This window comes from Pan paniscus, chromosome 13 (genome assembly GCF_029289425.2).
Source record: "Pan paniscus chromosome 13, NHGRI_mPanPan1-v2.0_pri, whole genome shotgun sequence".
NCBI classification, from domain to species: domain Eukaryota; kingdom Metazoa; phylum Chordata; class Mammalia; order Primates; family Hominidae; genus Pan; species Pan paniscus.
Window position 1 is genome coordinate 72,217,919 of NC_073262.2, and position 18,101 is coordinate 72,236,019.

General features: G+C 39.5%; 1 protein-coding gene across 11 annotated transcripts in view; it reads right to left on the minus strand.

The window, feature by feature from the left end:
* Window positions 1–14,491, minus strand: part of FASTKD1 (FAST kinase domains 1) — a 44,341-nt gene extending 29,850 nt beyond the window's left edge. Inside the window, exons 1-5 of one of the 11 annotated variants that reach the window (XR_010109470.1) lie at window positions 14,085–14,491; window positions 12,071–12,589; window positions 9,600–9,668; window positions 3,628–3,753; window positions 694–1,092 (exon numbers count right to left, since the gene is read on the minus strand). Coding sequence is in view for 9 of the 11 variants with exons in the window: in XM_057301429.2 (XP_057157412.1) it covers window positions 694–1,092; window positions 3,628–3,753; window positions 9,600–9,668; window positions 12,071–12,447 (971 nt within the window). In the remaining 2 variants the exon portion in view is untranslated. Of the gene's footprint in view, window positions 1–693; window positions 1,093–3,627; window positions 3,754–9,599 lie in introns of all 11 variants that reach the window. The other 10 variants (XM_057301429.2, XM_003824297.5, XM_024927808.4 and 7 more) reach the window with 10 other exon arrangements.
* Window positions 14,492–18,101: the final 3,610 nt, after the last annotated feature.

Here is an 18,101-nt window from a genome sequence, read left to right on the forward strand (position 1 = left end):
AGGCGTGCAACACCGTGCCCAGCTTGTAATTCTAAATATTTCATACAATTATGCTGGGTGGGGGAAGTTTATGTCTAGTATAAATCCAGTCACATGGCCTAGGAAGAGAAACTCTTATCTATTAACCGTATTTGTATGTTAATTTAATATTTGCTCATCATTATATTTCAAATATTACTACCTACATCAATATCTAGCAAAACTGGAAATTCCTAAATGAGAGGCACCACACAAAATTTGCTCAAACCTGACATGGGAACATATGCCCAGTGCATAATAAATGCTTTGATGATTATTGTGATGAAGAGAGCAAAGCATAAAATGGCCCTCTGCTATGACTACTATAATTCTAAACATTCCACAGACTTACACTGGGTGGGGGAGTCTTATGTGTGTAAATCCAGTCACGTAGCACGAAAGGGAGAATAAAAACACATGGCGTTTCCCCTCATTTTTTTTCATGTTGGCCCAGTATCAGAGGTTTACCTTTCAGAACACAGCAACAGACTAAGAGTTTGAGATGTAAATTAGAATAATCAGAAAAAGAATCAAGGAGCAGAGCATAAGAGATTATTTTCCCTTCCACAACCTAATAGGGTGATATTTGTACCTTCCAGAGCTGCAAGGAGACCTAAGCTTGAAGGCTCCACGTATTCACAACAAAAAAAGTAATGCATTTTAAACTGAACTTACTGTTTCTTTTCTTCAGGTCCTGCAATGGGTCCCAATGCTACAAACAATTTTACAAAGCTAGCAGGATGATTACACAGAGGAATCATTTCAGTTAGCTTCTTTTTAGCCATTATAATAAATTCAAAACTATTAAATTGTAGAAATTTGTATACACTAAGTATTTTACTGATGGAATCCAAATCAAGGTGGTCCACATTACTTAAAAATACGTTATTACATCTTTCTAATAGTGGTTGATAACGATATCTAACATTTCGAAGAAACTTTGCTATGCTTTTTGCAACGTTGACCTCAGAAGAATCTATGGTGTCAAAAAGAAGTTCTGTTTTGTTCACCAGTTGTTGTTGAAAATGTCGTGATATTAAAGAAGATATGTTGACCATCAAGACAGACAAGGAACTGAAAAAGAAAAAAGATGCAAAGATTTTTACATCAATTAAGAATGATCAATTCTTTTTTTTTTTTTTTTTTTTTTTGTAGAAACAGAGTCTTGCTATGTTGCCAGGGCTGGTCTCAAACTCCTGGGCTTAAGCAATCCTCCCACCTCAGCCTCCCAAAGTGCTGGGATTACAGGCATGAGCCACTGCACCCAGCCACATAAGTGTATTTTTTTTTTAAAAAAAGGCAGGGGGCTGGGCATGGTGGCTCATGCCTGTAATCCCAGAACTTTGGGAGGCCGAGGTGGGCAGATCACTTGTGGTCAAGAGTTCGAGACCAGCCTGGCAACATGGTGAAACCCCATCTCCACTAAAAATACAAAAATTAGCTGGACGTGGTGGCGAGCACCTGTAATCCCAGCTACTCAGGAGGCTGAGGCAGGAAAATCGCTTGAACCCAGGAGGCAGAGGTTGCATCATTGCACTCCAGTCAGGGAAACAGAGGGAGACTCCATCTCAAAAGAAAAAAAAAAAAAGGCAGGGAAGTAGGGTGGAGTGGGGCAAGAAAAGCAGGAAACTACTATAATTTAATTTTACCAAAGTGCTAATCACTTTGTAAATATGAGAGAAAAAGCTGTATCTGAAACGCCAAAGACAATCATAGTACTGGATTATGAAGGTTAGCATTGACAGTAAGTAATCTTATGTTAAAAACAAAACAAACCCTCAAACCACTGGTATGAAAACCAGAGAAACTCCTTAAATGTTAGTTTCAAATTAATAGTTCCTTGACATTCACCAAATGTAATTATTAACTCTCCTTTATGAAACTGAAAAGAAAGTACTCCCAGATGGAAAGAATAAAAAAGACATAATTGTATGTAAAATGTGTGAATTTGTTTATAAATTAATTATAAATTAATCCATTATAAATTATTAATCTATTATAAATTAATTATTAATCTATTATAAATTAATTATTAATCTATTATAAATTAATTAATCTATTATAAATTTATTTATTGATCTATTATAAATCGATTTATTATAAATTATTTATTTATTAATTTATTGTAAATTAGTTATTAATTTATAGTAAATTAGTTATTAATTTATAGTAAATTGGTTATTAATTTATAGTAAATTGGTTATTAATTTATAGTAAATTATTGATTTATAGTAAATTAATTAATTATTGATTTATAGTAAATTAATTATTGATTTATAGTAAATTATTTATTGATTTATAGTAAATTATTTATTGATTTATAGTAAATTAATTATTGATTTATAGTAAATTATTGATTTATAGTAAATTATTTATTGATTTATAGTAAATTATTAATTTATAGTAAATTATTTATTGTAAATTAATTATTAATTTATAGTAAATTATTTATTATAAATTATTTATTAATTTATTGTAAATCAATTATTTATTAATTTATTATAAATTATTTATTAATTTATTGTAAATTAATTATTTATTAATTTATTTTTTGGTTTTTTTGGATTTTGTTGTTGTTGTTTCAAGTTTTGTTGCTGGTTTTTTTTTGTTTTTTGTTATTGTTGTTTTGAGACAGAGTCTTGCTCTGTTGCCCAGGCTAGAGTGCAGTGGCACAATCTCAGCTCACTGCAACCTCCACCTCCCAGGTTCAAGTAATTCCCGTGCCTCAGCCTCCCGAGCAGCTGGGATTACAGGCGCCTGCCACCATGCCCAGCTAATTTCGTATTTTTTGTAGAGATGGGATTTTTGCCATGTTGGCCAGGCTGGTCTCGAACTCCTGACATCAAGTGATCCACCCACTTCGGCCTCCCAAAGTGCTGGGATTACAGGTGTGATCCACCATGCCTGGCCAGTGAATTCATACTTAATTTAAATACTTCTTGGGTTTACTTCATGATATAATAATAATATCTACTATCCATTACTGAGAAACTTCTATGTTCTAGATACTTATTCAGAGGCCATTTTCAGTGGGTTTCTGACTGCCTTTGTTCAGAACTATCTTTTCAAGGATGTTTGCATAGCAAACAGCCTAGGAGAATAGAGATAATGTCTCCTGTTGGAGCAGAGTAGGCATGCTTTATTATAAAAGATTCAGGTTTCCTAAGCTCAGAGCTCCTCTCCTGGATCACAACCCATTATGGGAACGAGAGCTCAGGGAATCAACACAAGAAAATTCTGGTACTCTGCTACTGCTATTGCTATAAAAAACAAAGTCCTCTGTCTCTGACCTCGGAGTCTCAGGCCTTCCTACGGCACACGTAGGAAAATGTGGCAGGCAAACTTAGCTTGCAAATAGGTAAAAACTCAGATCCTCCACAGACCTCAACAATATTGTATTACACTTTATGTACCTTATGTCTAATCCCCACAGCAATATTTCAAAGTAGCTATTACTATCACTCTTTTGCAGGTGAGGATAACGAACTTCCAAGAGCTTAAGTAAATTACCCTTAAGTCACATAAACTAAGAGTAGCAAACCTGACTGCATCCACATCCAAAGCCCAGGATCTTTCCACCACAACACAAGATTCCCTAAATAAATTTACCTTAAGTCCTGTGTGGTTTCCAAGTTCCTATGAACAATATCAGCTATTTTTCCCATTAATGGACTAAAATACAAATGCTGATCTGCTAGGCAAGAGGAAAATTCTGAGAGCAGTTTAATATCAAACCTATTAAAGGAAATATACAAAGGAGAACATTAGTATTTACTTTCACTTAAAACACATAATACATAGTTATAAAATTAAAAGCAATCAAAATAGTAAATTACATAAAATTTTTTTTCTAAAATGTTATTATTATAAAAGTAACATGGCAACAGTTAAAAAGTCAGATACTGTAGAAAGGTTTTGAAAGGGGGAAAATCACTAAAAATTATTTGAATGATTTACTTAATTTTTTTAGATGACAGAACAATTTTGACTCAAGGTTGCATATTAACAAATATAATGGCTGCTACTACAACAGTGCTATGAATTTTTTTAATAGGAGAAATGATCCAATTTCTTCCACAAGAAAATGGCAAGACAAAAGAGAGGAAAGAGGAACTGTTATAGATTTTATGACTTTGAATTCACTAACAAACAAGCATAAGAAAATTCACAGCAACACATATGTAATAGCAAAACCCTGCAAAAAACCCGAATGTCCATCAAGAGTACAATGGATAAACTGCACATACTCATACAATAGAATAAAATTATGGAATCATACAACATAATGGATAAATCCTTAAAACATACTGAGCAAACTAAATTATAAGGGTACATACTATAGGATTCCATTTCTATAGAAACAATTTATGGTGTTAGAGGTCAAGATCCTTTTTGGGTGAGAGGACTAGAAGAGAACATGAAAAGAACTAATGATGTTGTTTCCTTATCTTGGTGCTGTTACATAGCAGTGATCAGTATATTAAAATTCATCATGCTGTATGCTTATGACTAGTATAATTTTTATACATTATTTTTCTGTAAAGTTAACTTAAAAAGAAACAAAAAAATTTAAGAGACACAGTAATTGTGAACCTTACTCAGAAACTGATTTAAATAAACTGCCTATAAAAAGACCTTTATAAGACAATCAACAAAATTTGAACACAGACAAGGTACTAGGTAATATCGAAATTTTAAATTTAACTTTATCAACTGTATTATGTTTTTAAGACACAGTGTCTCACTATGTTGCCCAGGCTGGACTTGAACATCTAGGCTCAAGTGATCCTCCAACCTCAGCATTTTTATTAAAATTTTAAAAAAAATTTTTTTGTGGGTACATAGTAGGTACATATATTTATGGGGTACATGAGATATTTTGATACAAGCATGCAACGCAAAATAAACACATCATGAAAAATGGAGTATCCATTCCCTCAGGCATTTATCCTTTGAGTTACAAACAATCCAATTACGTTCTAAGTTACTTTAAAATGTATAATTAAGTTATTATTGACTATAGTCACCCTGTTGTGCTGTCAAATAGTAGGTCTTATTCATTTTATTTTTTTTTTTTTACCCATTAACCATCCCCACCTCCCCCACAATCGCCCGTTACCCTTCCCAGCCTCTGGTAACCATCGTTCTGCTCTCTACGTCCATTAGTTCAATTGTTTTGATTTTTAGCTCCCACAAATGAGTGAAAGCATGCGACGTTTATCTTTCTGTGCCTGGCTTATTTCACTTAACATAATAATCTCCAGTTCCACCCATGTTGCAAATGACAGGATATCATTTTTTTTTACGGCTGAATATTACCCCATTGTGTATATATACCACATTTTTATTTTCTTTTTTTTTTTTTTTGAGACGGAGTTTCGCTCTTGTTGCCCCAGGCTGGAGTGCAATGGCGCGATCTCGGTTCACTGCAACCTCCGCCTCCCAGGTTCAAACAATTCTCCTGCCTCAGCCTCCCGAGTAGCTGGGATTACAGGCATGCACCACCACGCCCAGCTAATTTTGTATTTTTAGTAGAGACAGGGTTTCTCCATGTTGAGGCTGGTCTCGAACTCCTGACCTCAGGTAATCAGCCCGCCTCGGCCTCCTGCTGGGATTATAGGCGTGAGCCACCACACCCGGCTTTTTTTTTTTTTTTTTTTTTTTTTGTCTTTTTTTTTTTGAGAGGGAGTCTCGCTCTGTCACCCAGGCTGGAGTGCAGTGGCGCGATCTCGGCTCACTGTAAGCTCCGCCTCCCGAGTTCACGCCATTCTCCTGCTTCAGCCTCACGAGTAGCTGGGACTATAGGCGCCCGCCACCACACCCAACTAATTTTTTGTATTTTTAGTAGAGACGGAGTTTCACCTTGTTAGCCAGGATGGTCTCAATCTCCTGACCTCATGATCCGCCCGCCTCGGCCTCCCAAAGTGCTGGGATTACAGGCGTGAGCCACCGCGCCCAGCCACCACATTTTCTTTATCCATTCATCTGTTGATGGACACTTACGTTGCTTTCAAATCTTAGCTATTGTATACAGTGCTGCAATAAACGTAAGAGTACAGATATCTCTTCAATATATTGATTTCCTGTCTTTGGGGTATATACCCAGGCAGTGGGATTACTGGATCACATGCTAGCTCAATTTTTAGTTTTTGGGGGAACCTCCAAACTGTTCTCCATAGAACTTATACTAATTTACATTCCCAAAAACAGTGTGCAGGGTTCCCTTTTCTCCACATCCTTGCCAGCATTTGTTATGGCATGTCTTTTGGATATAAGCCATTTTAACTGTGGTGAGATGATGTCTCATTGTAGTTTTGATTTGCATTTTTCTGATGTTGCACCTTTTCATATGCCTGTTTGCCATTTGCACGGGTCTTTTGAGAAATCTCTACTCAAATCTTTTGCCCATTTTTTGATTGGATTATTAGACTTTTTCCTAATTAGAGTTGTTTGAGCTCCTTATATATTCTGGTTATTAATCCCTTGTCAGATGGGTAGTTTGCCAATATTTTCTACCCTTCTGTGTACTCTCGCTTCACTTTGTTGATTGTATCCTTTGCTGTGCCACCTCAGCCTTCTGAGTAGCTGAAACTACAAGCGTGTGCCACCATGCCCAGCTGGTTCTATATTTTTAAAAAGTCCTTAGAGAAACATACTGAGGTATTTAAAGATGAAATGATATTATTTAAAATATACTGAAGTATACTGAGAGTGGGAGGGGATATAGATAAAACAAGACTGGCTATGTGTTGACAATTGTTGAAGCTGGAGGATGGGTACATGGGAATTCATTGTACTACTCTTTCTCCTTTTGTAAATGTTAAAAATATTCTATAATAAAAAGTTTTTTTAAAAAAATTTGGACTTCTTGGGAGGCCAAGGTAGGAGGATTCCTTGAGCCCAGGAGTTCAAGACCAACCTGGCAACATGGCGAAATCCCATCTCTACTAAAAATATAAAAATTAGCTGGGCGTGGTGGCATCCACCTGTGGTCTCAGAAACTTGGGAGGCTGAGATAGGACGATGGCTTGAGCCTCGAAGTCTGAGGCTGCAGTGAGCCCTGGTTGTACCACTGTACTCCACCCTGGGTAACAGAGCCAGACCCTATCCCAAAAGAAAAAAATATATATGGATTTCAAATACATGTTAATTATCCTTGCCATGATTCATCATATAGTACTAATCCAGAATAATCTACCCCATTTAAATCATTACAAATTATATTTATAAAACAGGCTGGGCACAGTGGCTCACACCTGTAATCCCAGCACTTTGGGAGGCCAAGGTGGGCCTCCTGATCACGAGGTCAGGAGTTTGAGACCAGCCTGGCCAATATGGTGAAACCCTGTCTCTACTAAAAATACAAAAATTAGCTAGGTGTGGTGGCAGGTGCCTGTAGTCCCAGCTACTTGGGAGGTTGAGGCAGGACAATCACTTGAACCCAGGAGGCGGAGCTTGCAGTGAGCTGAGATCACACCACTACGCTCCCGCCTGGGCAACAGAGCGAGACTCTGTCTCAAAAAAAAAACAAAAAAAACATAAGTTTATACATATTTTAGCAAGATCATTGTACTTCTGAGTTATTTTGAAATAAAGAAAAATTTAAAAGAAATGCTTGATTCACTATAAAATACAATCATACATGTAATTTAATTAATACAGTAATTGTACAACACAAAAGACCATCTATTTTACAAGTGATTTGTTCAAGCTGCATAATACACATAACGTATCCTTGCTTTGAAGAGAAATAAAATGTTGTGACCTATTATCAACAAATCTAACCCCAAAGATCCAGTAAATAGATAATTTGTACTGTTAGCAAAAGGAATAAGATCACTCTGCTTACCCTCAATATAGTTATAGGTAGAGAGTATAAAAGAAGACAGATGGGTTTAGCTAATAAGATTAACTTAAAATCACAACTTAGTAGATTAATACAGAATTTCTAAATCTGGAGAACTGTTCTGTCCCTTAATTTAATCCAGCCCATGTAATAAAGGCCTACAGAGTTTACCAATATATAAGTATTTATTATAGTTTAAGCTTTAAGAGGCAATATGTTAAAAATATTTTAAAAATCAGAGTGGTCGCTCCTCTCTGTCTACAAATAAATAGCCTGTTGTTTCTCCTTCATCTTAGTCAAGACTTTCCTGTCTGGTTTCTATTTGATTTAGAGGGAGAGTTGCTCTGTAGTTTTTAATATCCTCCTATCTCTTCCTCACCCTGATTTTTTTCTTTCCTCCCTAACATTTGCCTTATTCCACTAACAATAGACTATAATCATCCAGAGTTCCTAGATTAAAAAATACAAAGTTTTCAGAAATAGATGAAGATTTCCCAAAATGAGTCTGCTATTATCTCAGCCCTTTTATAAATAAAGAGCTTCTGATATATAATTAGAGAATAAATTTCTCTGTACTCACAAGATTTCCCATTTTTCTGAATGATTATCAAGTAAGGCAACATGCTGAAAATAGAGCTGTGTACAATATAGGAAATATATCTGAATTAATACTGTCCACAGCAGTGGACCTGAAACTCACTTTCTTTAAAAAGCTTCTAAGTCACCTATAAGCTCTGGTCATTGCCTCTCCATAAAAACGGAGTAACAGACAAGTAGCTACAGATGCTCCTAAACAGTGTTAAATGGCCTTCCTCCCTACTAAACTAGGGTCTCTTTTTTTCTCCTTTCCTGGCTCCTGCACTTCTAGGTTTTTATTGATAGCCAATTAATCAAGCATCTTTCCTTTCTGAAGTATTCTTCTAGAAAAGAAGATTCAAAAAGGCTAGTTCATGAATAGCTGTGACTCTATCTTATTTATATTTCAACTAATTACATGTGTGGAAAAGTATACTATTCCCCACTCTTAAAGAGGAAAAATATGAAATACTTTCTTTTCTCTCTTAAAGAATACACAGCCAGGCATGGTGGCTCATGCATATAACCCCAGCACTTTGTGAGGCCAAGGAGGAAGTATTGCTTGAGCCCAAGAGTTCAAAACCAGCCTGGGCAACATGTCAAGACCCTGTCCATTAAAAAAAAAAAAAAAAAAAGGAGACAGAAAAAGAGAGAAAAAAAAGAAAGAAAGAAAAGAAAAGAAAAAAGAAAAGACATGGCTGGGAGCGGTGGCTCACGCCTATAATCCCAGTACTCTGGGAGGCTGAGGCAGGTGGATCACGAGGTCAGGAGTTCAAGACCAGCCTGGCCAAGATGGTGAAACCCCATCTCTACTAAAAATACAAACAATTAGCCCTGCGTCATGGTGGGTGCCTATAATCCCAGCTACTTAGGAGGCTGAGGCAGAGAACTGCTTGAACCCAGGAGGCAGAGGTTGCAGTGAACTGAGACCACGCCACTGCACTCCAGCCTGGGCGACAGAGTGAGACTCCATCTCAAAAAAAAAAAACAACAACAACACATTACACAATCAAAAACTTTAAAACTAAACTGAGTTTAAATACATTTTTTTCAGTGAAGCTTGACAGGCATCAGTTCCCTGTTCTTTTCCTTCAAGATTTCACTCTGTTAACCCTGAAAAGAATAACCCTGACCTTCAAGATGAACCCAGGGTACTTGCCTTTCTAGCCTTCTCCATGCTTCTGTAACTAGTGCTTCAACTAGCGGGTCATGGGCCTCACCAGCAAACCTTAATAAAAAAGAAAGAATCCTCCATACATAATCATTTTAAAATCATTAAAAACATATGCAATACGAATTATAATGCAAAAGTGAAACTCAAGTTATTTTCCTCTTATATAGGCAGTCCTTATTTCTGGTCCACTCTTATTTCAATATTCTGATTTTTTGGTACAGCCTAATAAACATCTATACTTTATCCCATGCCCTCTCACCCTTTTATCTGCTTATTTCAATACCCATGCTACTGACCATTGATAATGTTCAACAATATATTTATGTTAAAAGTACATATAATATGTCTTTGTTCTGATTTAAATACTTTTGATCAGGCATGGTGGCTCACACCTGTAATCCCAGCACTTTAGGAGGCTGAGGCGGGCGGATCACTTAAGGTCAGGAGTTCGAGACCAGCCTGGGCAACATGGTGAAACCCCGTCTCTACTAAAAATACAAAAATTAGCTGGGCGTGGTGGCATGTGCCTTTAATCCCAGCTACTCAGGAGGCTACGGCAGGAGAATTGCTTGAACCCTGGAGGTAGAGGTTGCAGAGAGCCGAGACTGCACCACTGCACTCCAGCCTCGGTGACAGAGTGAGACTCCACCTCATAAATAAATAAATAAAATATTTTTATAAGAAAATGTTTGTAAAAAAATTAAAAAGCTAATAGTCATCAATCACCTTATTCTCATAACTTTAAGCATCCCCTTCAAGTACCTCAGAGAAAACAACTTTGTAACCTGAGAAAGACCACCAAAAAACATGGAATCATCCTTTTTCAGTTTAACATCAATCCCCAATATAAGCCCTAAGCCCCTTTCCTATAAATGCTAATTCTCTTACAAAAACAACTTACACGTCTCTAACTTACGTAATGCTGATATTTACAGCCATTTAAATAACCCTTGAAGGTTGGGTCATCATGTGAGAAAACTGCTCTTTTTCATCAATGAGACTAATAAACAGATTAGGTGTAACTTTTTTGTTTTTCCCCCTTGTACAACTGCTGAAGTCTTCATTCAGGGAACCCAGTTCTTTTGAAGGCTGGATTTCCTTGCAAACAACATATTTCTTTTTATTTTTTTTCCTTTTTTCTTTGCTCTCTTCATTTTTTCTTCACAAATCCCAAAACTGGAATGTAATATTTCTTAACATTTATCTCTGAGTTTTTCCATTGACACCAAGGAAGCCCTTTTTTACGTAACACCTATCAACCATCCACATAATTTGTATAACATTGTTATCAAATATAAATGAATCTACAAAATCATTTTATTTCTTTTTCCTTTTAAGGGCTATTATTGAGAAACAACCTATTGTACCAATACCCCCTAGAAAACATATCTGCCATCCATTTAATTACAATAACGAGATTGCAAACAAGTTATCACAGACAAAATTTACTAATTGCTGATTGTTATTAGGCATTACTTTTTTTTTTTTTTTTTTTTTGGAGACAGCGTCTCGCTCTGTCGCCCAGAATGGAGTAGAGTAGCATGATCTGTGCTCACTGCAACCTCTACCACGTGAATTCAAGAGATTCTCCTGCCTCAGCCTCCAGAATAGCTGGGATTCCAGGTGCCTGCCATCATGCCCAGCTAATTTTTGTATTTTTAGTAGAGGCAGGGTTTCACCATGTTGGCCAGGCTGGTCTTGAACTCCTGACCTCAGGTGATCCACCCACGTCAGCCTCCCAAAGTGCTGGGATTACAAGTGTGAGTCACCACACCCGACTGGCATTAATCTTAAATCTAACTGCTTACCTACTATATCCTCATCTGCAGCCAACCACATTTTCACAAAACTCCACAATAATCCAATTTCAAATGCCCACAGTTAACAATAGTATTACAGTTGTTAAAGGAGAATTGCTTGAACCTGGGAGGCGGAGGTTGCAGTGAGCCAAGATTGTGCCACTGTACTCCAGCCTGGTGACAGAGCAAGACTCCGCCTCAAAACAAAACAAAACAAAACAAAAAAATTAGATTATCAGGAAAATTACTGGTGAAAAAAATTATTTTTCATTTTGAAGAGATTTTTAGACCTGGCACAGTGGCTCACGCCTGTAATCCCAGCATTTTGGGAGGCCGAGGCATGCGGATCACAAGGTCAGGAGATCAAGACCATCCTGGCTAACATGGTGAAACCCCGTCTCTACTAAAAATACAAAAACATTAGCCAGGCGTGGTGGCAGGCGCCTGTAGTCCCATTGACTCGGAAGGCTGAGGCAGGAGAATGGCGTGAACCTGGGAGGCAGAGCTTGCAGTGAGCCGAGATCATGCCACTGCACTCCAGCCTGGGCGACAGAGACTCCTCAAAAAAAATAAATAAAATGAAAATAAAGAGATTTTTAGAAAATTAAAATGTAAACTATATAATCATTCCACAAAATATAAAAGTAAATTACTTACTGTTGTGTGACGTATAACACATTCACCAGGGTATCGTCATTCATTAATTTGAATTTATTTGTAGCTAAATTATGAAGAGTAAGAAATTGAGGATGGTCTCTGACATACTCAGCATTTTTTAACAGGCTGGTCTTCTGCTTTTGAAGCTTCCAAAGCATATCAAATGCACATCCCACTTGCTTTTCTGAAAGTATGGCTTTGTTTCTTTCAATAAAATCAAACATTTGCTCCTCATCTGTACACTTATTCATCTGAATAATTAGTGGTTCACAACTGATGGGTCGAAATTGAAACACTCTCCAGGAGAATGGACAAATAGCTCTTAGACGAAGCATATTTGTAACCAATGACTCTAGGAAAACAGGTGTTTTTTTCATTTATATCACAAGTTTTCTTAGGTAAACAAAACCATCTGCAACTAGTCGTCAGGTGCAATAAGCAGGGATACAAATAACAGTTTTTCCTTCATGTATTTTGCTTCCATTACAATGACTGTAAACCCATGCCAATGTACAGCTTCTATAAAAGAATTGGTTTAACATGGTTATGCTTACATCATTAATATCAAAATGATTCCAAAATTCAAATTAAAGTAATACATTTTTTCTGCATTAACTAAAGACTTTTTCTTAGTCTAAACCAGATAGCAGAATTTGATCCAAAAATAAATGTCCAGAAAAAGGGGCTTCTTTCTGCACCCCATTTTAAAAGTGCTTTAAATCTGACATTTACATAAAGTTTTCAAATTTACCATAAAAGGAAAAAAAAAGCCCACAAACTCAGAGCTGTCTTTTCGAAAAAGAGGAAAATTGTTTAAAATAAATAATCACCTTCGAAGTTTCTAAAAAGTGTAGGCATTAATTCAGAGCCATATATATTTATACATACATATATATATACTTTTCTTTAAATTTTTCAGAAGTATGGTCTCTGGTTTATTTGCTTTCAGGATAATTTCTTGCCCCTTTTTCTTGTGCCCTTAAAGAGCTCAAATAATTCCTTTCTTTAGAAAATAAATAAATAAAAGAAGTCATATAATTTAATCATTACCGGCCTTGGATAGGTTTTAACCAATGAACGACACAATTAAAGCACCAATCAAGAAATACTAAGAAATTAAGTAATGTTTCAAGTCATGCTGAAACAATAAAAGAACTAAAGATAATTATGAAAAAAGAATAATTTGTTTTAAAAATATGCTATAAATGTTTACATTTATAATTGAGAAGTAATGGTTAGAAAAGTGGGGACTAAAGCCATATAATCTAATATTTCTGCAACATGTTACCATTTACAAAGAACGTTTGAAACACATTATCTCATTAAATTCTCTCAGCTAACCTTCCAGGTTGATATTATTTCCATTTTACAGATAAGGCAAAATAGGTTCAAAAAGGTTTAAAAAATTCTTCTAGTACTAGTGAAGCAGGGACTACAACTCAGTTCTTTCCACTTGAACAGCTTCATTACACAAACAAATCAGCGCTGTATTACTAAATGCATGTCTCAGACCCCTCTCTACGGCTATGCCAAACAGTCTGTTCACAAGAAAAAACCACGCGACAGTACAGGCTATTTTGTGGCAAGCAGTACAGCATCCTGACCTAAGCTGACCTGGGTCACACACCTGCACAAGAAAACCCTGCACAAATCAAAGGTATCCTCAAGATACTATATTCATCCACTGAGCTGCTCAAAGTGGAGGCAGCTCAATGGTTAGCATAGAAAGGTGTCGAGTCTCCAGCTTTGCCCCAGCTGAATGACCTTAAGGAAGGAACTTAACTACAGGAGGGGCCTTGGGACCCTAAGGGGTATCTTCTGCGCCGGGCATAAAGGAGAGCTGAACAAATGAGTGAATGAATGGGGTCTCAGCCCTGCCCTAGTCCATCTGCACTTCAGAGAACCCAATATCCCGAAGGGAGCCTCCGTATCTCAACTGAACCCTATGTCCCCAGCCCGAAAACGTGCTGGGTGGGAAAAGAAAAATAGCCGCTGCCACACGGTCCCGACTTGCCAGCAAGGTTTTCCCTCAGCGCGCCGCAAATTTTCTGGAGGATCCTGGGGTTATGAAAGCTCAGAAGTCAGGGTTATTCCTGGTACCAACACGGAACGCAACAGGCTCAGATGTCTCGCCCAACCCTCATATCCCAGGGTTTAGAACCTTTCTTCGAGAAACATGACCTTTCCCATGAGACCTTGCCCCCAAACCAGGAAAAAATGCCCGGCAGGCGCAGCGTGCACTGCGGAAGTCACGCACTACATATCCCAGGGTGGGTCGCGGCGAGGTGGGTGAAATGGACGTCGCTCACGCATTTTGGGGGAATTCTGGGCATTGTAGTTCCTCATTGAGGGAGGCTCTAGCGCAGTACATAGCTTAAGCTGTTGAAGAAGATATAGGTCGTTTAGGTGATTCTCTACTATCTAAGGTTGTTCTCCTAGTCCTTGGAAGTCTACTACTTTTATAATATACACAAAAATATACTTAGGAAAATGAAATTTTAAAATGTAAACATGGAAAAGACACGTACAGATTTTTCTTATTATTTTTTAGCGTATACGAAATAACTCTGTCGAGTAGCTTTGAAAGTATGCAAACTCTTACTCTCAGTTTCTGCACTTATGTCGTGGATAGGTACCAGTTCTCAGATCATATTTTTTTTTTTACTTACCATGGTATTTTAATAGTCCCAAGATATGACACTTGACACTTAAAAAAAAATACCACTAATAAATAACCAAAGTGGAATGCTTACCAAAGTTACAACAGACATAATTTTCAGCTGATAATCACTACAACAAAGTAAGGCTCTAAAGGTACCAAACTGATATTTGTTGGAATATGCTGTGCAACTTTCTTTTTTTTATTTTATTTATTTATTTTTTTTATTGATCATTCTTGGGTGTTTCTCGCAGAGGGGGATTTGGCAGGGTCGTAGGACAATAGTGGAGGGAAGGTCAGCAGATAAACAAGTGAACAAAGGTCTCTGGTTTTCCTAGGCAGAGGACCCTGCGGCCTTCCGCAGTGTTTGTGTCCGTGGGTACTTGAGATTAGGGAGTGGTGATGACTCTTAACGAGCATGCTGCCTTCAAGCATCTGTTTAACAAAGCACATCTTGCACCGCCCTTAATCCATTTAACCCTGAGTGGACACAGCACATGTTTCAGAGAGCACAGGGTTGGGGGTAAGGTCATAGGTCAACAGGATAAGAATTTTTCTTAGTACAGAACAAAATGAAAAGTCTCCCATGTCTACTTCTTTCTACACAGACACAGCAACCTTCCGATTTCTCAATCTTTTCCCCACCTTTCCCCCTTTTCTATTCCATAAAACCGCCATTGTCATCATGGCCCGTTCTCAATGAGCTGTTGGGTACACCTCCCAGACGGGGTGGCGGCCGGGCAGAGGGGCTCCTCACTTCCCAGTAGGGGTGGCCGGGCAGAGGCGCCCCTCACCTCCCGGACAGGGCGGCTGGCCGGGCGGGGGGCTGACCCCCCCACCTCCCTCCCGGACGGGGCGGCTGGCAGGGTGGGGGGCTGACCCCCACCTCCCTCCCGGAGAGGGTGGCTGCCGGGTGGAGACGCTCCTCACTTCCCTGACGGGGCGGCTGCTGGGTGGAGGGGCTCCTCACTTCTCAGACGGGGCGGCTGCCGGGCGGAGGGTCTCCTCATTTCTCAGACAGGGCGGCCGGGCAGAGACGGTCCTCACCTCCCAGACGGGGTCGCGGCCGGGCAGAGGTGCTCCTCACATCCCAGACGGGGCGGTGGGGCAGAGGCGCTCCCCACATCTCAGACGATGGGCGGCCGGGCAGAGACGCTCCTCACTTCCTAGATGGGATGGCGGCCGGGCAGAGACGCTCCTCACTTCCTAGATGGGATGGCGGCTGGGCAGAGACGCTCCTCACTTTCCAGACTGGGCAGCCGGGCAGAGGGGCTCCTCACATCCCAGACGATGGGCGGCCAGGCAGAGACGCTCCTCACTTCCCAGACGGGGTGGCGGCCGGGCAGAGGCTGCAATCTCGGCACTTTGGGAGGCCAAGGCAGGCGGCTGGGAGGTGGAGGTTGTAGGGAGCCGAGATCACGCCACTGCACTCCAGCCTGGGCACCATTGAGCACTGAGTGAACGAGACTCCGTCTGCAATCCCGGCACCTCGGGAGGCCGAGGCTGGCGGATCACTCGCGGTTAGGAGCTGGAGACCAGCCCCGCCAACACAGCGAAACCCCGTCTCCACCAAAAATATAGGAAAACCAGTCAGGCGTGGCAGCCCGCAGGCACTCGGCAGGCTGAGGCAGGAGAATCAGGCAGGGAGGTTGCAGTGAGCCGAGATGGCAGCAGCACAGTCCAGCTTCGGCTCGGCATCAGAGGGGGACCGTGGAAAGAGAGGGAGAGGGAGACCTTGGGGAGAGGGAGACCGTGGGGAGAGGGAGAGGGGGCAACTTTCTTATTGTGTGGGTTACAGAGGAGACTCTTGGTTTATGTGGTCATGGTTATTGTCATAAAACCAGTTTTAGCACAATTTTCTTTTCTTTTCTTTTTTGAGACAGGGTCTCACTGTCTCCCAGGTTGGAGTGCAGTAGTGCAATCTCCGCTCACTACAACCTCCGCCTCTTGGGTATAAGCGATTCTCCTGCCTCAACCTCCCGAGTAGCTGGGACTACAGGTGCACACCACCATGGCTGGCTAACTTTTTGTAGTTTTGGTAGCGACAGGGTTTCCCCACGTTGCCCAGGGTGGTCTCCAACTCCTGGGCCCAAGCAATCCACCCACCTCAGCCTCCCAAAGTGCTTGGGATTAGAGGCATGAACCACCTTGCCCAGCCTAAATTTTCAATAGTTCTGACAGTCTATGCAAAATGTTGAGGCATGCTCACACTGGAAAAAAATTAAAACTTGAAGACTTCCTTCTAGAATGTCCAGTAACCAATATATATTTATTCTGACATTTCTGAAAACAGAGCAAAATGAAATTGAATAGGTGCTGGCATTCATCTGATGTATCAGGTTTATTTTATGACTGACTAGTCTTAATACTCCTAGATTTCGGGGTGTATAGGCAGCAGAACATTTTAAATTTGTTCAAGTAGAATATGGGAAAAATTAGAGTCAAATGAGAATACATTTTTTGTCTACTGTCAGTAACCTTCAATTAACCATGAAGACATAGGGAATGAATGGTTAAGCCATCAAAACTAAAATAGTTGTTTGTTTGTTTTTTCGAGACGGAGTCTCAGTCTGTCACTCAGCCTGGAGGGCAGTGGCCCAATCTCAGCACACTGCAATCTCCACCTCCTGGGTTCAAGCAATTCTTCTGCCTCAGCCTCCCAAGTAGCTGGGACTACAGGCATGCACCACCATGCCCAGCTAATTTTTGTATTTTTAGTAGAGAAGGTGTTTCACCATGTTGGTCAAGCTGGTCTCAAACTCCTGACCTCAAGTGATCCCCCAGCCTTGGCCCCTCAAAGTGCTGGGATGACAGGCGTGAGCCACTGCACCTGGCCTGACTGGATTTCTTCACTAAAAACTTGATTGGTCATTTGACTTCCTTTATCACGAGCCTGCTAAGACATAGAGAGTCTCTGATAGCTGGGTCTTAAAAAAAAAAAGAAAAAAGAAAAAAAGAAAAGTTAACTTTCGTTTCAAGTCTTGTAAAATTTCCTAGCTTTCTTAGGTTGCCAATATTTACATTGGGGAATACGGTCTACTTCACTTTTTGGTTTGGAGATGAACATTTACTCATTAAAAAATTGTTTCCCTCAACCAAAGAGCCGTGGTTTTGAGATCTGATACCAATGATGTCCTCGTGAGTTTTATTGCTCTTCTTCTCAAGTTTTTTTTCTCAATTAAAGGTACAACCAATCCCACGGCTTGCTTGGTGATTTGTAGCATCTCTGCAATGCACCAAGGGGTATTTTTTCCATCATCTTCGGGATTGCGAATTATAGATCTCAATGTGTGGAAATAGCCACCTGCTTCTTGATGTCTGCAGTGCAATCGCAAGAGCAATAGGTTCAGGACCTATTCCTATGTTTTCTAG